Source organism: Corylus avellana, chromosome ca1, assembly GCF_901000735.1.
Source record: "Corylus avellana chromosome ca1, CavTom2PMs-1.0".
In the NCBI taxonomy this organism is placed as follows: domain Eukaryota; kingdom Viridiplantae; phylum Streptophyta; class Magnoliopsida; order Fagales; family Betulaceae; genus Corylus; species Corylus avellana.
In genome coordinates, this window is record NC_081541.1 from 44,007,602 (window position 1) to 44,032,547 (window position 24,946).

At 35.7% G+C, this 24,946-nt stretch overlaps 3 protein-coding genes across 3 annotated transcripts; all 3 read right to left on the minus strand.

Annotated features, from left to right (window-relative positions):
• Positions 1–1,067: 1,067 nt before the first annotated feature.
• LOC132166988 (thioredoxin-like protein CITRX, chloroplastic) lies at positions 1,068–6,017 on the minus strand. Its single transcript, XM_059577868.1, has 4 exons — positions 5,678–6,017; positions 5,220–5,342; positions 1,816–1,896; positions 1,068–1,364 (listed from the first exon to the last, which is right to left on the minus strand). Exons 1-4 carry the CDS (start codon positions 5,921–5,923, stop codon positions 1,248–1,250), a joined length of 567 nt encoding a protein of 188 aa, XP_059433851.1. The 5' UTR covers positions 5,924–6,017; the 3' UTR covers positions 1,068–1,247.
• Positions 6,018–7,916: 1,899 nt separating this feature from the next.
• Positions 7,917–10,448, minus strand: LOC132187626 (trihelix transcription factor ENAP2). The gene is made up of 2 exons (XM_059602005.1): positions 9,640–10,448; positions 7,917–8,565 (listed from the first exon to the last, which is right to left on the minus strand). Exons 1-2 carry the CDS (start codon positions 10,255–10,257, stop codon positions 8,173–8,175), a joined length of 1,011 nt encoding a protein of 336 aa, XP_059457988.1. The 5' UTR covers positions 10,258–10,448; the 3' UTR covers positions 7,917–8,172.
• Positions 10,449–21,734: 11,286 nt separating this feature from the next.
• LOC132164181 (U-box domain-containing protein 11) lies at positions 21,735–23,080 on the minus strand. Its single transcript, XM_059574621.1, has one exon. It carries the CDS (start codon positions 22,865–22,867, stop codon positions 21,935–21,937), a length of 933 nt encoding a protein of 310 aa, XP_059430604.1. The 5' UTR covers positions 22,868–23,080; the 3' UTR covers positions 21,735–21,934.
• Positions 23,081–24,946: the final 1,866 nt, after the last annotated feature.

A 24,946-nucleotide genomic window follows, 5' to 3' on the forward strand; every position in this document is an offset into this window, starting at 1 on the left:
TCAATTTAGGAGGGGTAAAAATTAAAATGGTTTAAAAAATAAATTGCATTTTACCCTTCTTAAATACACTAACTGGATCCTCGCAACCGTTTCCAAAATCAACTGCATGACTAAATAAGTATTTTTTCCTATAATTTTTTTTTTTTTTTTTTTCACATTATCCATACAAGAACTGTGATGGGTCCTGTGCATATGCCATAGTGAAACGCGGGCCACGTAGGCTTAAGTTTTGTGGCCTTTGAGATTGGAGGAGTGCTAGAGAGCCCGAAAAATTGCTCCCGAAATGCACCCAGAATGATGTGGCAACAATTGTTTAATCAAAAAAAATTTGCTCTCTCTCCTGTCTGCCACCATTCTTCATCTTCAATCTGGACCGTTCATTTTAATCAACAGTCCAGATCTAAGATACAAAAAAATAAATAATAAACTATTACTTACGTTTAAAAAATAAATCAAAATTAAAAAAAAAAAATATTAATAAAAAAATTTAAAAGCAATGGGGTTGCTGGCCAACACAGGTGGTGGCCAGCCACCCTTGTTGAGAGCAAGGGGTGGCTTCAGCCACTCCAAACCGGTTGGTCTGGGATGGCCGAACCACTCCCAAGGGCCCTAAAAAATTAAATATTTCTTTTTACATGGCCTTTGAAAGTGGTTCGGCCACCCATGGGCTAAAAAAAATTAATTTTTTTTTTTTTTTGACATGGCTCTTGGGAGTAGGCCAAGCCACCCCTTGCTCTCAACAGGGGTGGCCAGCCGCCTCATTGCTTTTAAATTTTTTTATTAATATTTTAAATTTTTATTTTGATTTATTTTTTAAAAGTAAATAATAGTTTATTATTTATTTTTGTTATCTTCAATTTGGACCGTTAGATTAAAATGAACGGTCCAGATCAAAGATGAAGAATGGTGGCAGACATGGGAGAGAGCAAATTTTTTTGATTAAACAATTGTTACCACCTCATTCTGGGTGCATTTCGGGAGCCATTTTTCGGGCTCTCTAACACTCCTCTTGAGATTGTGTTCTTTCATTGTAAAGATACTGTGCAGCCTTGCACAGGATAAATTCCTGCATCCAAACGTTCCTACCACCCATCTATAATACAAAAGATAGCTACAAAACTGTTGACTCCAATGCAGTATTTGAGTTTTTAAATAAATTACAAAACTCAAACAACTCACTGAAAGGCATCACCACCTGCAAAAGCCATGGCCCTCCAAATCTGTCTGGTGATTCAAGTAATGATGCTTCACATCTCATTATCAATTATATCCCGCATCATTTGTATTGGGATAAGCCCTTCAGTCCGGATTGCATCTTTGCTTGGATCTGGGCTAATAAAAAACACTGTTGGCAAGCCTCTTACCTGAAACAAAAACAGCTCTCAATTGGGTTTCTTTTTTTTTGATGGTTGTGAGTCACCAAATTCAAATTCCACAAGAACACAACTTTGGATTGCTCCATTCATTGCCAAAAAAGAAATCTTGGCCTCGTTTGACGTCGTTTTTTGGGGATGCATTTTACTTGTTACCAAAAAAGTAAAAGCATTCTTCATTAACAAACAACTCCAATCACACAACACTCAAAACTACTTTTACCTTTATGTCATATCTCGACACTTTTTCAACTAAAAACTAAAAAGTACCATCTAAAAAGTTTTATCAAACGAACCCCTTATTGCTGTAGAAATATATGGAAACACGTGGATCTGAATAAATAGTTTATCTAATATCTTAACTAGTTCCTGTTTTCTGTCAAGAAATTTCAATGCAGTCGATAGAGCTACAGGGTAAAAAAAGTTAAAAGCAAATAAATACCTGCATGTCACGTGCAAATTCATACTCGTCATCTGTATCAACCTTAACAATCAATGCATTTTGCTCATACTCCACCGCAAGCTGTGATAGAAATTCAAGCCCAAAAGTTTTATCATGAGTTTGCAGGCCCTAAAAATCAAATTGTACTATGGCAAAAATTACTTCTTTTAAGGAAATTAAAAAAATAAAAATCCAAGATTTCTAGAACGAGCAATGTCATAAATCTGTATCCAAAGTAATTAAATCTTGGTGAAAAGAAATTCTAACACAACCAATAATTACCATAATGTGATTAACTTAATTTTCAACGAAATGAAGCACAATTCCAATCCGTGCTTGTATGGAGGGCTACATCTGGTCATGCAGCATTAGTATTGATTTGCATGTCCAATTCTCAGAATTCCAAATTTGGAAATTTTGCTTTTGCCAATAAATGGTGTTGGTTTATTAGGGCATATTGAATCTGAAATTAATTCAACACGCAGGGCTCCAGTTGGTGTTCCAATTCCAATCTCCAAATTCATTGAAATCAAAATCAACCTAATCTCAAAACCTAACACTCTACATGTCAAATCAAGAAGATTAGTATATCAACAGTAGCTCAGTTTAGACCACTCAACTATAACTATTTTTTCAGGCAAAAACCTTCAACAATGTATATCCTCTTGGGTATGCCAAGTGAAATCCATATTTGGTAATGAGAGATAAAGATTTAATACTGACCTGTTAGCTTAGCCATTTTTTTATATCTGATTTGTACCTCTCAAATCCAATTGTTCTCTAAACTGGTAACTATTCCATCGAGTGTGTTTGGTCATTAAAATATATCTAGAAGTTCTTACATCATTCGAAACCACCATATGTCTCTCTTCTCTTCTTTTCAATTTCTAGTAAGTATAGACCACCAAATTGTTGTTATTTGGATCTTATCATAAGCTTTATTATGTAAGTATATGATGAGATGCATACGAACACATAAATTTGAAATTCAGAGAAGGATTGCTTTTTCAGGCAAGTTATGTCTATATAGGAATAAATAAAAAGAAATGTACAATTGAACGATTCAAACCATGTAAAATCTGAATTAAACATGCACTTGTGTATACCCATTTCCATCAAATGACAGCATCTACTTCTCATGTACCCGAAAATAAAATCAGCCAAAATTCTGTGAACCCATCAAACAGAATCAACTAGACTTGTCAAACAAAGAAAGTGTATCGAAGCTGCTGGTGAAGCAGATAATCACTTCATATAAATTTCCATACAACCACATAACTTGGGACAAGGTTAACGTGTCTAGTCTACTTCTGGAGATTGATAACACAACAAATTAACAGTATGTCAAAGGAAGTTGTTTCTCTACAATTTGTAGAATGTCTGGGTTTTGCAAAGTAGGAATAATTTTGTAATGCAAGCACAAAATCCATGGAGATATTTTAACACCTTTCTCCAGATACACACTTCCTAGGCACCAAACTTAGCCATCATTTTGGAGTAGAGATCCTGGAAATGATCAAGCAAACAAATTACACTGACTTCGTGCTTGCAGCGTAACAACCAGAGCTTGACACTGTCAACAACAATGTTTATAATCCAAAATGGATGATAACTTCATTGTTTACTGCTCAAGAGATTCCTCAAAAACACGCTAGCCACATATCATATCATATCATGCAAAATTGTAGAGTCTCCAATGATGTAGCATATTCACATCTGAATCATAAGTCAATATCCCCCGATCCAACAAAAAACAAAAGCAATGCTCTTCTTTCCAAGATTTTGTCTTATGTCGAAACAAATAAACATTTTAATTTTTTAACTGTTTGCAAATGAAGCATGAAACATGGTTGAATCTTCAAATTCAATTTATTATGAAGAAACTACAAATCCATATTTTTGAGCAATGTGGCTCTCAATGACAGAAGATTATTACCTGCTTATGATTTAGAAAAATTTACACGCAAACCACTTGCAGTTAGCTGGCATGATGCAGAACTGTTCAATTTAATATTCAATACAAGTTGCACAACCAAGTCAAGGGACATCAGCATTGGAAAAATACTGTCCTAATTATAGAATCTATGCAAGTGGTAAATATAGGCTATGTTTGGTAAACCTTTTTAAAAGTGTGCTGTGTTTTGTTTTTTGAAAAGTATTTTGTGTTTTGTTTTCTGAAAATTATTCCATTTGGTAACTATTTTAGTAAAAGTGTGGTTTGTGTTTGAATAGAGAAAAGACTTTCTATAACACTTGCCAAATATAGCATAGTTTATTTTGTTGTGGTTCTGGATTAGTACCAAGTGTCTATGCCAAGTAACTACATGATACTCAAAATATTTGATAGATACTGTGGGAATACCAAATTTTGGTCCAATAAATGGTATCTGATTCACGTAAACAAAAATCTAGAATTTACAGGCTACATTAAGAATTTGTGAGCATTAAGAAATTAAAACTTGATATATAAACTTTCTTAGTGAGGCAAGAATTTTTTTTTGGATTTTTAGTTATCCATCTTATACAATATATTTCAACCTTCTTCAGAGCATCAAGTCTTAAAATTCATTAAACTAGAAAGGAGAAAATCCATGTGACAAACAATGCACAAGGACATCAAATACATGGCTCCAAAACAAGTTAAAGGTAGAGTAAATAAATCTAACGGCATTGAACTATTGTTGTTTGCACACAAGAAGTCAATCTAAAAAAGAAATGCATCACATATTTTGATCATCCACCAAGAGCCAAAACCCACTGTCCAAAGACTCACGTAGACCCGCAAGTCAAAATGTGAAACCATCACCCAAGCATATCAAAATCATCAATTCCTCGTAATCAAACACTAATACAAGACTTTCAGAATAGAGAAATGATCAAACTCGACTGACATGACCTAGTCAAAATGCTGGTTGAATGTGGTTCACTAATACTATCTTCCAACTGATTCAATTAAATGTCCCTCTCCATTTCGAAATAGCTAGATGAGTTGCCTTTCTAGCAGCTTCAGTATCATGCCAGCCAATAAATCAATAAGTTCTATCAAATGCACACTACTCTTATAATATTCGATGCTAGTAATTGGGTTAGCCTGGAGCAAATAAATCTTACAAAATGGATTAAATGTTACAAATAACCACCTCATAAGCACCGACTTCCCAACAACCACACCCCCCCAGGGTCTCTCCACATATGACAGTATTTCTCTATCAAGGAAAATAAAAACTATAGGGCTTCATCAGATTAGGGGTGAAGGGGAGAATCTATACCAAGACTAATTTGAATCGCAATCAAAATGAGAGCAGTTTATACAATAGAGCATACGACCACTTTGTATTGCAAGCACAGCACTAGAGCTACAACTAGAATGCCTTAATTAATATAATGTAGATATTGAGTCATACCATTTCGAGTTCTTGAGCCATCAAAATACAGGGTCCACACCATGTTGCATAGAAATCAATAATAATGGGTACAGTTCTTTCACCCTTTACCAGCTCCTGAACCTCCTGGGCTGACAACTTCTTCTGCCCACCCAAAGCAACAAACGTATGGCTTAAAATTCATACTCAATTCCGATGCCCAGATAAAACAGATATTAAAATGGAGAAAAAGATAAAGCTTTCAAACCCAATTTTGCTTCCAAAAGAATCTAAGCCAAATGCTCATATAACTTAAAGCCCCTGTTCTTTCGATTCCCAAATAGTAAAATAACTGAAACCCATAATTTCTTTTTCGAACTCTATAATTACTCTAATTCTCCAACATTTTCTTAGTAACATTATCAGCAGTTAAGCTAAAACCCAACCCAAAACACAAACAACGTACGATAAAGAAAATGGGCATTCTGTGCAAAACATACCACAAGATAGTCTTCTCTGACATACGTGCCACGAGGGGGTTGGCAAAGCAGCTTTTTTGGGAGTGTTGAGAGCAAGAAAGGAGTGTTCTTGGTAGTTGTGGCAGTGGAAAAGAGTGAGTTTTGTTGGTGGGTTTTCAAGGTGGAGTGAGGAAGAGAGAAGTGAAGAGGTGGTGGGGAATGAAATGAGAGGATGGGGGAGAGGGTGGTTATGCTATGAGATGGTGTGTGGATATGGAGGAGAGCCATTTTTGTGCTCGAAGACAGACAAAGAGAGGGGTTTGGAAGGGGTTTACAGAGGGTGGGATTGGATTTACAAGCTGCAGATATTGCTGCTCTGTTTGGCTCTTAGGATATCTATTTTCCTATTGGGAACTAAGATTTCCCTGCACCAAGCCAAAAGTAGAAACGCCCTCTTTTCTTTTTCTTTTTCTTTGTTTTGTTTTTAAATATTCTACAAAACCCGCCTTTAAAAATGACGGGTCATTTAAGTTTTTTTTTTTTTTTTTTTTTTTAATTGAATAAGGGTAAAAGGCTACAGGGAAGGATCTTTACCACTCTCGATCCGAATGGAAGAAAGAATGGGAGATCCTGTGGAAATGCTTCCAAAAACAAGATTGGAAGCGGCCCATTTAGCTAAATCATGTGCACGGTAATTGGCACATCTAGACACTTTCAAAGCAAACCAACTCTGAAAGGATGATAAATTTAGCCTAATATCAGAAACAATAGAAAAAAGTGAAGCCGGTTTCTTATAACATGAAGGACAAATTTGTCATAACAAAAAGTAAAATTACAATTTTGCTCTCATATTATAAGAGACTAGATCCTCTCTAGCCTAAAAGAATTTGAGAGTATCCTAGTCTGTTAAGGACATATGTCACATTTAAAGACCTCTCTACCTTAAAAGAATTTGAGAGTATTCCGGTCTGTTAAAGACATATGTCACATTTAAAGGCGGATTTGAAAAAAAAAATGGTGTCATTTTTTATCTTTTTCTTTTTAACCTTTTAAATTGTCATTATTGTCTTAGAAAGGAAGTGACAAGTACGAAACGATTAGCAACTATTGTAGTGAATTAATAGTAGTTGACATGGTTCTAATAACATGTTAGCATGTCTTTAAGGGGTAGTTTAATTGACTGTAGATCACATTTAATTAATCGAAGGTCACTAGTTCGAATCTCTTCTTCTCCTTCCCTTGTGTGAATATGTCAAAAAATAAAAAAAATAATAAAAAAAACATGTTAACACTTTTCTCAAATTATTAAAAAAAAAAAAAAATTGTTATAAAAAAGTTGTACATGAGGCATTATTCAACAATTTTAAAGCAAAATTCTTAATGGGATAAAACCACTTTAGGTTGGGTGACGTGGTTTTTCAGTTGCCCTTGATTCTTTCTTTTTATACACGTGTCAATTGGGGGCACGTTGACTTCATAATTAATATATCATTATTTATCAATGGTCTATATGTGTCATTATAATTGATGCTCAATTATTGAGCATCATCACTTGCATGTGCTTTAGCCTAAATTAATTTCATAAAAAGAATAGTGACTCAAGACCATTAAGAGTATAATGCTATGCCTATAATTATTTTGGAATCACTCCCACCGCTAAAATTATTTTAACACTTTCAAATAACATGATGACACGTGTTAAAAGGAATTGTAAGTCTAACCTTTTTTTTTTTTGGAGCAAAATCATTTATGGTTAATTTTCAAACGAATTTGCGCATGGAATAATCCAAACTATACCACTTCCTCTTAATGCATATACATGATGGAGAAAAATGCTAGACCTACAATTTTTTTTTTTTTTTTTTTTTGTAATTATTTTACAACTTGTTAATATGTGTCGGTATCAGTATGTAATTAATTGAATGGCGTTTAAGTTTTTTTTAGTGGCTGATATGGCTACAATCATACGTTGACACGTGTTCACAAGTTAATTGTTACTATGTGATAAATGGATACGTAAGTTCTTGTGCGTTCTCATATCCTCTCTTCTTGTCTACCCCTCTGGCATTATAGTGGCTTTATGAGGGAGGACCCCTCATTCCTTGTAATTTCTTCCCTTCTTAGGATGTGATAAATGAATACTTAAGTTCTTGTGCATTCTCATATATTTTCTATTAAAGTATTGATTAAATAAATAGATTTATTATTTCTTATCTGCTTAAATTTTTAGGATAAGTGATGGTTTAACATGGCATCAAAGTCAAAAGTCATTAATTCGAATCCTAACTCCACAATTCACCTCTTATTCAATTAAATATTCTACGTATAAAGCTTTGCAAAAACACCCGATTGCTTAGAGAAAGATAGGATTACAATGAGGTAGAGATGTTATTTTGCCTACCATATGATTCTTGCAGTACAATTAGTCAAATATCTTTCAAAGACTCTCACCTCTAAAAGTTCCCTTTTCCTTTTTTCAGTGTCACTACACAAAGATCTATACATATAATACTTAATTGGGTTCAACTACTTAATCATCAACTTCTTCCAATTCTTAATGAAGAATCAACACCTTTGCCAATGCCTGCAAAGAGCCTTGCAATCTCCAACTGGGTATTTGCAAGAATCTCTGTTCTCTTGAGATCCATTTCACCTCTCTTTGCCTCTGCTTCAACTCTCATTCTCTCTATCTCCCTCATTGTCTCCATCCTTGCTTGCTCTGACCTCACCACTACTTCTGCTAGCCATCTTATGCTGTCTGCTATTTCCAGTTCTTCCCTTCTTCTCCTCTTCTTCTTCTCCATTTTCATCTTCATCTTTTTTGACCTTGATTTTTCCTTGTCACTGTAGAGGGCTGGTGTGCTGCTGTCTGTCTCCATGTGGTTCTTGTCTGACACTTGGTCGGATAATTTGGTTCCTTCTCCATCTTCCTGTTGATTAACACCATGAAAGAATATATAACAGTAAATTCACCAACACATCACTTCAAAACGAGTTGCCGTTTAAGGATCCTTTAGACCTTAGTTTACTTGGACAGCTTAGAACCTGTTTGGGATAGAAAAGGATTTTAAAAAATGAAATGAAAAGGAGCTGATTAATTAGTGTTTTGAAGAGGGGAATAATTATTTAAAAAATTAAAATGACAATTTTACCCGTCTTGAAAATGACAGTATCTTATACTGTGAGGGATTACGCTAGAAAATAGAACTTTTATTAATAGAAAATGTAAAAACGAGCTTTTTCGAAGAAAAAAAATCTAATTTTTAAGCTTTTCCTAACGAAACTTTACCAAACAGACCTATTTCACAACTTTCGATGTGCTAAAAGCAATTTGTAAGTTCCTTAATGCAATCCCAAATAGATTTTTTTTTAGAGTATGTTTTCAAGCTACCACTTTAGAAGAATTATAACTCATTTACCTTACAATGATTTCAATAGCAATATTTAGGTGCCTTTTTTAAGCTGCCTGCATTATATACAAATAATTACACTATCCAACCTCTTTCTTTCTTTTTATTTTTCTCGGCTTTCCACTACTAAGAGAATGAAATTAAGATTATTGATTTTATCAACATAAAATGTAATTGAAAACTAAAAAATTAGTTTTAAAATTTTAGAAATAGAAACTCACGTGGGACTTTTTTACTTGTAAATGGAGGTAGAGTGAACTCAAAATTCATACTATAATCCCAAAAGTTAAGATATTAGAAGATTTAATCACTTTAAAATATATTTCTAACAAGTTCAAAGAGTCGTATATATTGAAAGAGTAATGTTATTTAGTATACTGCTATTCATCAGACAGTCGTATAGCAAGCAGTATACTAAATAGTATTTTTGAGATGAAATATATACTAAGAGATCTTTAATTGTTTGTAGCTAGCAAGGAGTTTATGAAACATAGGGAAGAAATGCCAGGACTGGAGAGGGAAAGGGTACAGAAAAGAAAAGGAAGGCTAGGCTACCCAATTGACGAAAAAGAAAAGTCATTAATTAGCACTGACCTTGGCCACCCTATCAATACCATTGGATCCATGAGAGTTTTGAGCGGTTCCAACTTGTGGAGGAGGAGCTGGAGGCGGAGGCGGTGGTTGCACCGCTGCCGGGGATGGCTCGAGCAACATTAAAGGAGCGGCAGATGGAGGTAGATGAGTAGGAGGAAGAGGAGGAGGTGGTGGCGGTGGAGGCGGCAGTGGCGGAGCTTGAACCGGTCCACTTCCACGGAGCAAAAGGTCAAGACGTGTGTATAGAGGCCATGACGAGGCATCAGCAGTGGAAGACTCCGACCGGTACCTTTTCTTCATTGACTCAATCTTGTTCTTGCACTGAGTTTGCGTTTTAGGGGACTTGGCACAATTTGCACGCGATGAAACGTGGCGTGCAACATCTTCCCAATCATGCCCTTTGAGCTTGGCTCGATTTCTGAGAACCCATTTGGATTCATAGGCTTCAAGAAGGCTTGAAACTGCTCCTTCACTCCACTCATCTCTTTTCAACCTATCGCCACCGCCAGCGCTGCCGGCGGCACCGCCGGCAAATGGTTTTCTTGGAGAGTACTCTTCCTTGGTGTTACTGTTAGAAAGGAGAGATGGAGGAGTTTCTTGGTTAATTTCTTTGTCCATCTCTCCCCATGCTATAAAGTTTTACCTTTGTTTAGCGGCTAACATGTATAAGTTGAAGCATATAACTGCAAAGAGAGGGAAGGAGAGAGAAAGAGAACCACTAGCATTAGAGAGAAAAAGAATGGTTGGCATTAGTGGGAAGAGAGAGAGAGAGAGTAGCATTAGAGAAAGGGAGAGGGAAAGGAAAGGTTAGGGTTAGTGGGCAACCAAGAAAATGGTTCACTTTTGTCAAATGAGTTAATGATGTTAACCTCCCAACTTTTCTTTTTACTTTTTCGGGTGGCATCATATGGGACAACATCCTCTGCATTTTAAATGACCTATTCAGAATTTGAAGTTTATACATGATTTCTCATAAGTCTTCATGTACACCATCAGATGCGTCAACTTTTAAATTTGAAAGAGAACCGTTGGGGTGGTTTCATATGGGACAACATCCCCGACCTCCATATGATGCTTCATCGGTCTTCATATACACCATTAGATGCACAAACTTTAAAGTTTTGGAAAGTACGGTTGTCCAATAAATTAATGATGTTAACCTCCCAACTTTTTCTTTCACTTTTTGGGGTGGTGATATGTGTTGGGTTTTATTGTTTTGGTTGGGTTATTTTGGCTGTTAGCGTGGATATGAAGCCAACCAAGACATCCACTTGGGCGTATAAGGGGGGGGTGGGGGTGGTGGGTCATTCACGTGGGTCTGTCACCCACTCCATCCCCATCACCAATTCACTACTACCACCACCATCGATCTCCACCACCACCAGCCAATGTGCTGCCGTCACTCAAAACACTTTGCTTTGCCCTTTTTCTCTTTCTCTTTCTCTCTTTTTCCATAGCCTTTGGCTTTTGCCTTTTTTGTGCCTTTTCGAAAGTTTTTGGTGGATCGATTCATAGCCACTGGAGCCAAATGCTAATGGCTTTCTAATAACGTCTTCAATTGGGGCATTGATTCTGTCTGGCCAATCATATTTATATGCTGCATCAAGTGGTGCTGATCAACAAAATCTGACCTTTGATTTGGTTAACTCCTTAATCACAAGCCTCAGATGTTACCCAACATCTAATCGATAAACACTATTATATAAGGCCTTCAAGCTTTATCTAAAAATGGGATTTAATTAATTAATTAATTAATTTTTAATTTTTTTATTATAGTTTGGTATTTGTTTGAAAAAGTTTTCTCTTTTCAAAACCAAAAACATTTTTTTTTTTTTTTTTCACCTTTTTGTAAGAATATTTTGAGAAAACAAGTGCTTACTTTTTCAAGTATGAGAATTAAGTCAATAACTTGTAATTTATAAAAAAGAGAGAGATCGAGATAGTCGAACGGTTACAACTCCAACGGTGGAGAGGGGTGACTCTGTAGCAACCACGACAGGATAAGGGTGGCTTCCCAATCTATTAAGGGTGGCTGCAAGACTGCTATCTTCTTCTTCTTCTTTTTTTTTTTTTTTTTTTTTTTTATAAAAAAGATTAATTAATTAATTGTAATTTTAATTTTATAAGTAAGAAGTTAGTTTCATACATATTTGTATTTTTTCATAATAAGTATGTTTAGTATTTATTTCTTTTAAAACACAAACACTTTCCAAAAAGTTAACCCAACAATTTTCTTAAGTGGGACCTCACATACAACATTTTCTCAAATATGACTCCAACCGAAAGTATTTCTCTAACTTTATATCACATCAAGAAAAATTTAAATAAAAACACAAAAAAAAAAAAAAACAATTTTCAAAAACACTAATAAATATACCCAAAAAATGAATAGACATATAACATTAATTGTAGTCATCTAACTAGCTATAGCAGGAAAAACTTGTATGTGAACGTTGGTTCAATTATCAGGGACAAAGCCAAAAATTATTATGGGTAGGAAGGAATTAGGGGCCAAAAATTTTTTATTACTAGGAGTTAGTACCTTATAATTTTTTTTTTTACCTTAAAATTTTTTTGTTCTTAACAATTGAGGGAGGGCCATGGCCTATGCTAGGCTCCCCTCCCTCCGTCCTTGGTTCAATATCTGTCTCTAGCCATGATGCAAACACATAAAGGTACTTCTTTCCGAGAATTTTGAATTAATATGGGCTTTTTATTAGAGAAGAAAGCATACACATTATTGTGCAAATGATTCACAAATTAATCATGGAAGAATGTTACATGGTCAACTTGCAAATGATTCTTCAAGTTCTTTTTGCTGTGAAGTACAAAGAGAAACGGATTTCACTAATGCTTTGTTGCTACTACTATTCACCTTATCCCACTTAATGGAACGATCATATTTGATTTTATAGATCTAATAATCTATATTTTGTCACGTTATTTTAAATAACATGACACCATGTATACTATTAGATACAACATAACAAAATTTAGACTATAAAATAAAATAGATAAGTATAATTTGCTTCCATAGGGATCAAGACCCCTTATTAGAGTTAGGATTTAAATAACTTTAGAATGTTGAAATGGTAAAATGTGAATCATTTGATTAAAATAATAATTACAATTTTGAATGCTCCCATCTTGAAGTTATCCTAGAAAATTTAGAAAATCTTGATCCTTTTTTTTTTTTTTAATTTTTAATTTTTTTTTTTAACATGTCCATGTAAGGGGAGAGAAAAAGGAGAAGGGTTATTCAATTTAGTGACATCCACTTCATGAGGCGTGATTTCCAGCTGATTAAGCTACTCCTTGAAGACAAAAAATCTTAATCCAATTGATGGCAAAGTAGTAAAATTTGGAAAGTAATTTCAAAAGTTTTCCATTCACATATAACTCATAGGAAAATAAATATACAAATGACCACAATTTGTACATAATTTGTTTTGAAATCGCTACTTTTTTTATTAAAAAAAATTACACATTTTAAAACTGCTAAACGATTGCATTGCCCGGAACAAAATCAATGATTTTTTTCCCCCTCTTTCAACATAAAAACACTTCCTTGTGTCATATGACACTTTGAACAAGTTCAGATTTATTTATTTATTTTAAAAAAAAGTCTACCTATTTTACAATGATCAAAAAGAAATTTAAAAAGTACATGGTGCCTTTGAAAGGTGGTTGAAAAGTAGATGAAAAAAGAGAAAGTGGTGGGCTTTTGAAGATAGTGCCTTGATAATAGTCTTTAATCTTTAGCATTGTTAGGGCAATGCTGACAAAATATTAGACTCAGTAATCATGAAGATTGAATCAGCTGTGGAATCTGATTGGAGCATGATGGAATAAATGTTTAAGCATAGTGGAGACAACCTTTTACATTCAATCTTCATAAAAGGTTAAAATCTTATGATGGGTTGAGATTTCTCTCTGTTATTTTCATATTATATAGTTTATTCTTTAGTGGTAATTTTCTAGGGTGGACCAACTTTTGCTAATCAAAAGTTAATTAATTACATGAAAAGTGGTATTAGTCACCCCCAGTATGTTAAAAAACGTAAGGACACTTTGTGCTCAGTCTCACTCCTAGCCTATTGAAAAAGTTAAGGACAGTCTAAAAAGCCCAACCCAATCTATTCACCAATATTTTTTGTTTCCCAGTGGTTCATATGCCAATGAGTCACATATGAATAAGAGAAATGATTCTTTGTATTTTGGCGTTTTTGTGTGCATCTTTATTGAATTGGCAGTATGCTCTATTAAGTTTTTATTAAAAAGAATAAAAATATCAATGATGAATGGAGCATGCAAACTCGGTAGAGATGAACAACAAAATACAAAGAAGCATTTCTTTACAAGTAAAGTTATAAGTTATTCATTACGAAACTCGCTGGTACAGTTGGCAATTTTAGACGCAATTCGCAAATTCAACTTGAGCTCCACACAAAATTAATAAGTTAGAATTGATGGGTTTGTCCCGTTTAATTAATAAGTCAAATTATGGTTAACTTATATTGTCTTATATTCATGTATCAACACGACCCATATGCGACCATAAATTATCACCCCTATTCACGGATAGCTTTCAGTGAATGATTTGGAATTTTAAGATTTCTATTTTAAGGAGTTCAGTGGAGAATAATTTGTTCTGATATAGTGGGATTGTACTTTTATGATCTATCTCTTTTCTCTCCAAGTCCATCATAACTTATGTTTAGATACACTAATCTTTTTCAGCTTAAACTTTATTTATTAATAATGTTTGAACTTTTCCGACCTATGTAATGCTTCATATGTGCTTTGGAAAAATGGCTAGCCGAAAAGTTTGTTCAAATGCTCAAAATAAGTTTATTACGAGCCGAGTTTGAGCATCAAATCATCTTTCAATCGAGAACAAAATAAAGATGCCAGAAAGCAGTGACGGAGGTTAGCCTGTGTAGGTCATGGCTGAGCCCCTCCCCCCCCAACACAAGGAAAACAAAATTTTAAGGTAAAAAAAAAATTATAAGGTAATTTTTTATTTTTTTTTTGCCTATTGGCCTATACCCACTAAAATTTTTGGCCTTTGGATCGTATCCGTACCAAACTATACCTCCGTCCCTTGCCAGAAAGGCCATGACCTCTCCCCCAATCTTAAAATTTTTTCTTCGGCCTTTTGTTTAAAAAGTCATGGATTCTGCAGAATTATTACTGATTTGAGTGAACCAACTAAAAAGTAACCATATCCCCAAAGTGAAACGGATCTTAAATAGTTCTTCTTACCCACCTCAGTCCTCACTGACCCAAAGAATGTTATACTAAGTCTTGGGAAAACAACAAGATCATAATTTGACTACATAGGTAAAATATAAGATAGTCATGATAATTCGGGAAAAAAAAAAATCTAAAAAGGAAATAGAATTAAAAAGTCTGTGAGTTGAAAACATACTCAAAAGTGCAAAGACAATTGGGTGGAACCAAAAGCACCTCAAAAGATAGGTATTCTGCAAAGAAATTGACATTCCAGCTGTGGACTCGGCATCCACAGCCCCACCAAGAGGACTTTTAGCCAAAGTTTGGATACAAATAATAATGCACAAGAATTTGATGCAGACAGTTTTAGGGTTAGCACATGGTGGCTTGGGCAGACAATTTTACTATTTTCTTGTTGAGTTTGGAGGATCCAAGCCTCGGCATAAACTGGAGAATTCAACATAGGATTGATTTCTTCCCATCATAAAGACTTTGTGATGGATATGGCCATATGGGGATGATGGCATCAGATACTTAATGTCAGGTAATAGAAAGAGAAGCATCCAAGGCACCAACACTAGCTACCATGTTGAATTCTCTAGGCATCAACATGGTATAAATTTCTTCCAATGAAGAAGACTTTCTGTGATGGATGGAGATCTATTTCATAGTTCGGATTATATTTTTACAGATCTTCATGTTTAAATGATATAATATCATGTATACTATTAGATGGAATAAAATAAAATCTTGCCGGGAATATGAAAAGGCTGTGATGGATGGGGATGATGGTATTGGACAATTAGTGTCGTCAGAAAATATAAAGAGAAGCAACTAAGGCACTTACACAAACAGTGCTTAACTCTATACAAACAGAGCTTTTTCTTTTTATTTGTTTTTTAATGAATTGTGGTCAACCTAAGGTCAAGATATACAATTTACATTAAACTTTGATTGCTTTTTAGTTACTCCTCTACCAAAAAAAATGGTCTAGTTTTTACTTTTCACCGCTTTTTTAATGACAAAAGGAAATTATAATTTAAGAATTCATATATAAAATACATTGGGAAAATTACAGTTTACCCTCTTAAAATTGACAGTATTTTTTAATTCGAACACTAAAGTTTTAATTTTTGCAATTCAACCCCCCCTAAAGTTTCAATTTTTGCAATTTGACAAATTGTATCCAAAACTTTCCATATTGCCCATAATTTTTTTTTTTTTTTTAAATAAAATTGGAGTGGCTAGGCCATCTGGTCATTTTTGCACCCCTATATTTGTTTTTATAAAAAATAAAAAATTAGGGGCAATATAGGAATTTTGGGATAATATTGGTTGAATTGAAAAAAATTGAAACTTTGTAGGGGTGGATTGCAAAAATTAAAACTTTGGTGTTCGAATTGAAAAACACTGTCAACTTTGAGGGGTAAACTGTAATTTTTTCAAATACATTAATACAACTAAACAAAAAATTGAATGAATAATACTAAAATATTTCTAAACGTTTAAAAAGTAAAACACAATCAAGTTTGTGTAAGATTAAGATAAAATCAAAAAAAAATATCACAGGATATAAGGAAAAGCTCTTGAAGAAGATAATACTTTTATTTGCTAAAAAGAAAAAAAGATATAATTTTTTTGAACAACCATTCCAAACGTCCTTTATTTTTAGGGAAAAATATAAAAAAGCCCCTCAAATTACCAGCCGTTTTCGATTTAGCCCCCTAATGTTCCAAAAGTGATAAAGTAGTCCCCCAAACTACTAAATTATTGCATTTTGGCCACTCTGTTAGTCAAAACCGTCAGTTTGGATGGAAATTGCAAAACGACGTCGTTTGTTACGGGTAAGTTACTACAATGCCCTTTTGAGAAAAATATAAAAAAGCCCCCCAAACTACCAGCCGTTTTCATTTTAGCCCCCTAATGTTCAGAAAGTGATAAAGTAGCCCCCTAACTACCAAACAGTTGCAATTTGGCTACTCCGTTAGTCATTACTGTCAAATATGATGGAAAATTCAAAACTACGTCGTTTTAACAAGGGTAAGTTACTAAAATGCCCTTTTAGGAAAAAAAAATCATATTAAAACAAGCACGCTAAACGGCACCGTTTTTCTTGAAATTAGGGTTTCCTTACACTTACCAAAACGGCGCCGTTTTGATAAGTGTTAGGAATAAAAGAAAAAACCTTAGAACCCACGCAGAAAAAACCCCCAACCCCAGTTTATCTCTCTCCCCCAAACCGCCGGCCACCACGTCGTTCTATCTCCGGCAACCTTCTCCCTCAAGTGAAAAAAACGCAACACCCCTCTCTCTCTTTCTCTCAAAACCGACTGCCCCTGCCACCACCATCCATCACCGCCGGCCACACCATCCACTAGCTACGAAGCGCCACCGAAAAATTCTTACCCATTGTAGAAATCAAACAAAAAAACCACGTTCGTAGATAAACAACACCGATCCGACAGCTAAACCATGAAATACAATAAAAAGATTGAGTTATGGGTAAGATTTACAGGCTGCCGGAGATAGACGACGTTGTGGCCGGCGGTTTTGGGGAGAGAGATAAACTAGGGTTGGGGGTTTTTTCGTGGGTCACCTGCGTGGGGTCTAGGGTTTTTTCTTTTAATTCCTAACACTTGCCAAAGTGGCGTCATTTTGGTAAGTGTAAGGAAACCCTAATTTCAAGCAAAACGGCGCCGTTTTGCTTGCTTGTTTTAATATGATTTTTTTTTTCAAAAAGGGCATTTTGGTAACTTACCATTGCCAAAACGACGTAGTTTTAAATTTCTCATCATATTTGATGGTAATGAATAACGGAGTGACCAAATTGCAATTGTTTGGTAGTTTGGGGGCTACTTTATCACTTTTTGAATATTAGGGGGCTAAAATGAAAACGGCCACTAGTTTGGGAGGCTTTTTTATATTTTTCCCAAAAGGGCATTGTAGTAACTTACTCGTAACAAACGACGTCGTTTTGCTGTTTCCATCCAAACTGACGGTTTTGACTAACGGAGTGGCCAAAATGCAATAGTTTGATAGTTTAGGGGGCTACTTTATTACTTTTGGAACATTAGGGGACTAAATCGAAAACGGCTGGTAGTTTGGGGGGCTTTTTTATATTTTTCCCTTATTTTTATTATTCTCACGCTAATAGGTGTTATAATAAATTAGATTTTACAAATTTAATAATGTATATGTTTTTATTTAAACAATATATTGTCACGTCATTTGAATGTTTTAAATAATATACCAATAGAAACTGACATGTCAGCAGATAGTGATGACACAGGTGTCCTTCCCATTAGGCAAGAGGAAGTAGACCCCTGCCTTGATCCACAGTGCTATCCACTCATCTGGAAATGCATGTCAATTATACTATTCCACTAACTTTTTTGTTGTGCCAAGGGTGTCTCTTTCCTGTCTACAAAGGGGGGCCTTTTAGGGTTTGAAGGATCATTGTCAAGCAGGCTGATATGGTAGAATATTTTTAGTTATTGGAGTGATTGATCACATAAAAGAAAATGGAGTGGTTGATTAAATAATAGAATCCTACAAAGATACTAATCACAAAAGTTATAGATTTATATAACATTGTTTGGTAAACAAATTCCCTTAAAGTTTTTAAATTAAAGAGGCAATCTTGTGACAAGGGTATGCAATATCAATATCTATCATTTCATTTGAAATAAAAAAGAATTATTTTACAGTCAGAATTTTATTTTGTTGTATCTAATGATGTCATGAGAGTACGGAATATGATTCTCTTCATTTTGGAGAATTTTTGGTGTTAGATATGTGAAATAAAATCTTGCTCGTTTCGCATCATTATGCTCGATAAAAAGATGGGGGGTGAACCGACTTGACTTGACTTGCCCCCCTCTAAACTACTAAACATTTTTCAATGTCTTCTTATATTTAAAAGTTTGCAATGTAGAGTTATGATCTTCAAGCCCTTAAAATCACTCCCTATCGTTTACTTTCTTGTGTAAGCTTGAACTGCTAGGATGTCAAATCTCGGTTCTACCCCAATAAAAAAGCTAAAAAAAAAAAGACAACCCATGGTTGCATTTCAAATTTTTTTTAGAAAAATGTTTGGGGTCAATATTTTCTTTATATTAGGCTCATCTCATCTTACAAATCAACCATTATATTTTTGGACTTATATGGACCCTACATAAGTAAATGGTAGACTTTACAAACCACCTCTTTAGACTTTAGGTGGCCAGGTTTCTTGGTTGTACCAATAAGTTATTGGGTCGCGTCATTTATTTGATGCATTCCTTTTTATTTTCTGTTTACCTACTCTAATGATGACGTTTTGGGGCTTATTGTTGGGTTGCTCAGCCTGTTAATGTTGTTTTCCCTCCTCTATTTTCTCATATTTGTTCAGAAAAAGAAAAGAAAAGAAGGTAGACTCCACAAATCTAATCGTTAATCTATTGAATTTGTAGGAAAATATGAGCTAAATATAGAAAATTTATTGATCTCTAGCATTTTTTTATTTTATTATTATCTGTTTTTCACTTTTACGAATTTTTAATTTATAAAAGGGTATTTGGTATTAAAAAATAAATCCTGAGGTAAGTAAAAAGGACTGAAAAATTAAAACCACACATTGTGAGCTGTTAAAGTTTAAGAAAAATATTAAACAATGCTCGGTAGTTTAGAGAATAAGTAAAAGGTTTTCTTTATTCAAAAAAAAAAAAAAGTAAAAGGTTTTCTCAAAATTGAAGTTGGGCGTCTGGGTTTTCAATGAGTGTGGATAAGGATTAACTTTAAGTTGCGTGTCGTCACTTAAAAGTTGAAGCAAATTAATAAGAATGGGAAATCCTTTGAAATTTTCTTCTTGAATTGTGTACAATGATTGTCCATCTTGGGATTAGTGGTCGAACCAACTCCCATTATGCATTGTATTTAACAAAATATTAAATTACTTTTATTTTTATTTTGTTAATGATTTATTAGTTTTCAGTTCTCGTATAGAAAGACATTAACAAAAATACAAAATACTCCATAAAACATTGGAGTTTTTTTTTTTTTTTCTTTTATTTTCACATCAAAACACTTTTTTTTTTTAAATTAAAAACAAAAAATATTTTTCAAAGAGAGCAGCTGCTGTTCGGTCATGGCAAAAAGGAGGAGGTTTTTGCCACCAATAAGAAGTTGCCACCTAACCCAATCCTATCAAACTTAAGTTTACAAAATAAACACAACTACATCTGATTATTAATTTAAAATATTATTAATCTTAAAAAAAAAAAAAAAAAAAATTGAAGTCCCAAGTCAGGAGAAGCAACCACCCAACAAGGGGTGGCTCACCGGCCACCCCCAGTAGCCATGGGTGGCAGCGGGAGCCACCCCAGATTTGTCTGGGCTGCCTCGCGGCCACCCCAGCCACCGCTGGGGGTGGCGCGAGGCCACCCCAGAGACCGCCGCCACCCCCTTGGTGGTGGGGGTGGCGCGCGAGCCACCCCATAGGCCCTGGGGTGGCCCGCGAAGCTGCCCCCCTGTGGTGGCGAGGGTGGCCCGGCCAACTCAGATCCTGTTGGGGTGGCCCGCGCCACACCAGATCTTGCTGGGGTGGCACACCGGCCACCCCCAACAACATTTTGGGGTGGCGCGGGCCACCCCATGGTCAGAGCAACTGGAGAGAGACAGAGAGAGGGCGAGAGATACCCGCCCAGGGTGGCTCCCCAGGCCACGGGTTGGCTGCGCAGGCCACCCCCAGTCCACGGGGTGGCTCCCCGACCACCCCAGCGCCGCCCTTCTCGGCTTTGTGTGGGTTTTCTCTCCCTCTCTCTCAGTCTCTCTCCATCTCTCTCTCTTCTCGGTAGATCTGAGCAGTGATGGTCGGGACTGTGTGGCGGCGGCGCAATTTGAGATGGGCAGCACCGGTGGGACCAGGCGGCGGCAGGCGGTCATGGTTGTGAAGGGTGCTGTGCGTCTGAGGTGTGGAGAATGAAGAAATAATCTGGTGTTTTGGTTTTATTTTCTTAACTTGTTCCATGCTGGGGTGTCACATTTACATTGGTGGGCAGAAAATGGGGGTTTTTTGCCACAACCGAACGGAAGTTATTCTCTTTTTCAAAACATGTTAAGAGTGCATTTATCATACTAAAAATACGATTTTAAATCGAATCACAAATATTGTATTGTTTGGAAGTTGGAATTGGTAGACCATCTTAAAAAAAATGTGATTTTAAATATTAAATTACAATTTTATCAAATGCTTAACTGCAATTTTTAAAAAGAGAAATTTTACACAGCATTTTCAAGTGGCAAGATTCTTGCTACTTTGCAAATGCTGACTAGCGGTTCTTTTTTTAAAACCCGTGTTTTAAATAATACATTTTAAATTTGTAAACCTAAATTGAACTAAGAACCTGTTTGAAATTGTATTTGAAAAATAAAGCTTTTAAGTTATTATTATTATTTTTTTAATAAAAACTTCATTTTTAAGCTTTTACCAAAAATACATTTTAGTTATTTTTAAGCTTTTGAACCTTTGAAAGCGCTTTCAATTTTTTTATTATCAAATTGGTATTAAACATACTTTGAAATCCCATAAACGCACACCCAATCGGTCCCGACAAAAGCCTAGCATGTAGTTCTACTGTTCTATCACCAAAAAAGAAAAAGAAAAAAGAAACCCCTATTTACCTTGTGCTGGAGTTGACAAGAAGTTTAACAACAACCCAGTTCACGAAAGACAACATTGGCAAAAGTTTCTTAAATATGAAGCAAACATAATATAATCCATCAATCTGAATTGGAATGTTTCTCATCTCTTCTCTTCCTGTGGATTTCTTTCCAAAATGAAGCTCAAATTCATGTAAATTATCAAAAGATAATAGCAGATCAGTAAGTAAAGTTGGTTGTGTTATCCATTTAATCATTTACATTACACCATAAATGTCAATCAATATGTTCATCCATCCATGAAAACCCATTTCTGGATTCCTCTACCTAAATCTAAACAACCAATGAAATGAAATCAGAAGAACAATCCAAACATACTAAATACATACCCCAAAATTAATATTAATTAATTTATATAATGTCATGTACTGATGTACTCATCCCCCAAAACACCCACATTTCCACCACTATACAACACCTTCAACAACTCCACCGCCTTGTTCTTCCCCTTCACGCTGCCGCTCTCCGCCACCTCCGCCAACCCCTCCACCATCCTCATCCCCATCTCCCACACCTCCCTCCCCACCCTCTCATCGCCGAACCGCACCATATTCAGCAGCGCCGCCACCGCGTTCTCCCTCACCCTCATGCTCTCTCCGCCCGCCCCATCCACCAACTCCACCAAAACCCCAATCCCCGACACCTTGCTAAACGCCTCCTCGCTCTCCTCGCACCCGGCCACCTGCGCTATGACGGCGGTCGCGTCCTCCACTATTCCGGAGATGGATACTCTCTGGATTAATCCGAACAGGGGCCCCACCCCGTCCAGGTCTATCACCGTCTTCCGGTTGGGCTGGTAGAGCGCGATCATAAACAAGGCCTTGAGCGCGTCCTTGATGGATCTGACGGCGGAGCTGGGGTGCTTTATTATGTCGACTAGCGCGTAGACGATGTCGCGCTTGGATCCGATGATGGGTCGATAGGAGTCCTCGACGAGGAGGCTGTGGAGCGTGGCGGCGGACGACTGGACCGCGGAGGGCGACGATGTCGTGGCGTGGCGGGAGAGCGCGTGGGAAAGCGCGTCGAGAAGCCTGCGCGTGGACATGAGCGCAGTGCGCGAGGTGATCGAGAGGTTGAGCAGCGTCGCGGCCGCGTCTTCTTGGGCGGCGTGTGAGGACGAGTAAAGGGTCTCGGCGAGATACGGGATCGCGTCGGCTTCGGCGATGAGCGGGCGGGTTTCGGCGTCGTGCTTGGTCATGAGGCGCAGCTCGCTCAGAGCCTCGGCTCGGGTCTGCTCTGAGACCGAGCTGAGCCTCGCCACCAGGGTCCGCACCGTCCGGCGCTTCACCTCCATCTCCGACTCAGAATCAAAGGGCTTGCTTAGTGGAAATTCGAAATCTTTTTTCTTTTCTTTTATTTTTGCTTGGGACTTTCTTCTCTTGTCAATCTAAATAATCACCAGCAATTGAAGTATGAAAAGGAAAGAAGAGCGGAAATGCCTTTTGGGACGAAGTTGGGTTTATTGTTGATGTCAATGGCTATCCACCTAACTTATCTTAAATGACGAAAATGCCCTTCTCTCCGCCGTCCCTTATCTTCTTCTTTCTCTCTCTCTCTAGTAAAAATTTACAGGGTTGAGATTTTCATATTAAAATTTGTCAGTTTTAGAATATGAAAAATAGATAGTAAATATTGAATTGGTAAAACTGATAAACAGTGATTTGTCAATTTCAATTTCTTAATCCTTGCTTGCTGTAACAAGTAACTTTAATTTACTCTATTAATCTAACTAATTCTAAGCAGTGTTTCTCACAAAAAATTCTTAAATATTTAATTTAATATTACAGTCTACTAAATAATAATATTATTATTTTTTATTTTGTTGGGCACGAAAGAAAAGTTAAAAGTAAAATTTTGATATGTTTTTTATTACATAATTCAATGATGAGTGGGTGATTAAAGTAATGGGATTGGTTAAAAAAATGTGCTTTCTTAGAAGAATGGTATTTAAAGAAATGAATAATTAAAAGTTTATAACCCCATTTGGTCAGAGTGTCGGTTGGTTAAGCACGAGGTTTGAATTAAATTAATTCTCTTTTTTTTTTTTTTTTCTGATATATTTTAGTTACTTACAAAGTTTAGCAAGCAATAATAATACGACTCTATCATTTGAAAACGTCATTCCGTACGGCTACATTGTCACTTGATTACCCATACCCGTGTATACAACAAGCCAACTTCAATTCAATTTCTTAAATAATAATAATTATTGAGAATAAGAAACTAACAAAAAAAAAAAAAGAAGAAAAAAATGGGAAAAAAATTATATAGGGATCCTTTTTACTATTAAATAAAAACAAAAAAGTTTCAAATGAGTAGCTTAATCGGCTGAAAATCACACCTTATGAAACGAAAGTCTTGTATTTAAGAATGTATGCGTTTGCTGAGATCATGTAAGATTGAATTTATTAAAAGGGACTCAAACTTAGCAGGTCACGGCTTACAACACGTATTTTATGAGTCGTTACAAAATGCTTCCGGTCAATTTGGATACGAAAAACCCATTTGATTAAGTTGCGAGCGAAATGGTTTGTGCTATTTTGAACGAGTCCCCTTCAAGGCTAATGTTGTCAAACCTTATGTTCTCTAGACAGCTTTGACAATAAGCAAAACGACAAATAGATTCATCTTCATTTGGGTCCAAAAGGGGGGCCAACATTTGTTTTTTTTGCAAATCCAAGCAGCCCTATTGGATAAGGACATAAGGTGTCTCAAATTGTAACATCAAAATTAATTTTGATAGTCCTACAAGTGGAGGGGTTCAAGGAGTCCAGGTGAAGGGAGAGTGGTTTTTCAAAGCAAAAGAAATGGTCCTTTTGTTCATTACTACACTAGAATAAGTCACATGTACTGTAGATACATTGAATATTTGCATTGTGAGGAGGAAAGAAACTCTTAAAAACATGTGACGTATTAACACCTATGTGAAACCTAGTCTTGGATAAAAAGGCCCATTCAATAAATTTGTTGGAAAAAGGCCCATTTAAAAAAAAAAAAAAAAAAAAAGACCACCTTCGAAGAGCTTTACATAAAAAGCCTAAAATTGCATTTTGAAAAAAAACATGATTATTACTATAATTTTTTTTTTTTTTTTTAAAAAAAAAGTTGGATGCACCGTATCCACGAAGAATCTCCAACACTTGGAAGAAACCCCCTATAGGTACAAATAAAGTTAATTGAGATGTAGTTGTAGATAAGATCTATGGGCGTATTAGGATGAGTAATGATGTAATCCCTCTTGTGTCTTTATTGAGTCACTCCAAGAATAATGTGACTATTAAAATTACTATTGAGCTTATGATTGATCATTATTGAATTTTGATTAAATGATAATTTTGATAGCCACATCATTCTTGAAATGACTCAAAAAGAA

Coding starts and splice junctions, on each gene's coding strand:
- LOC132166988 (XM_059577868.1), bottom strand. CDS start 5,923: ATGGCTCTCCTCCATATCCACACACCATCTCATAGCATAACCACCCTC. Junction 1,897..5,219: donor TGGCTCAAGAACTCGAAATG/GTATGACTCAAT, acceptor TTTCTATCACAG/CTTGCGGTGGAGTATGAGCA. Junction 1,365..1,815: donor AATTTGCACGTGACATGCAG/GTATTTATTTGC, acceptor TTTTTGTTTCAG/GTAAGAGGCTTGCCAACAGT.
- LOC132187626 (XM_059602005.1), bottom strand. CDS start 10,257: ATGGACAAAGAAATTAACCAAGAAACTCCTCCATCTCTCCTTTCTAAC. Junction 8,566..9,639: donor GTATTGATAGGGTGGCCAAG/GTCAGTGCTAAT, acceptor GTTAATCAACAG/GAAGATGGAGAAGGAACCAA.
- LOC132164181 (XM_059574621.1), bottom strand. CDS start 22,867: ATGGAGGTGAAGCGCCGGACGGTGCGGACCCTGGTGGCGAGGCTCAGC.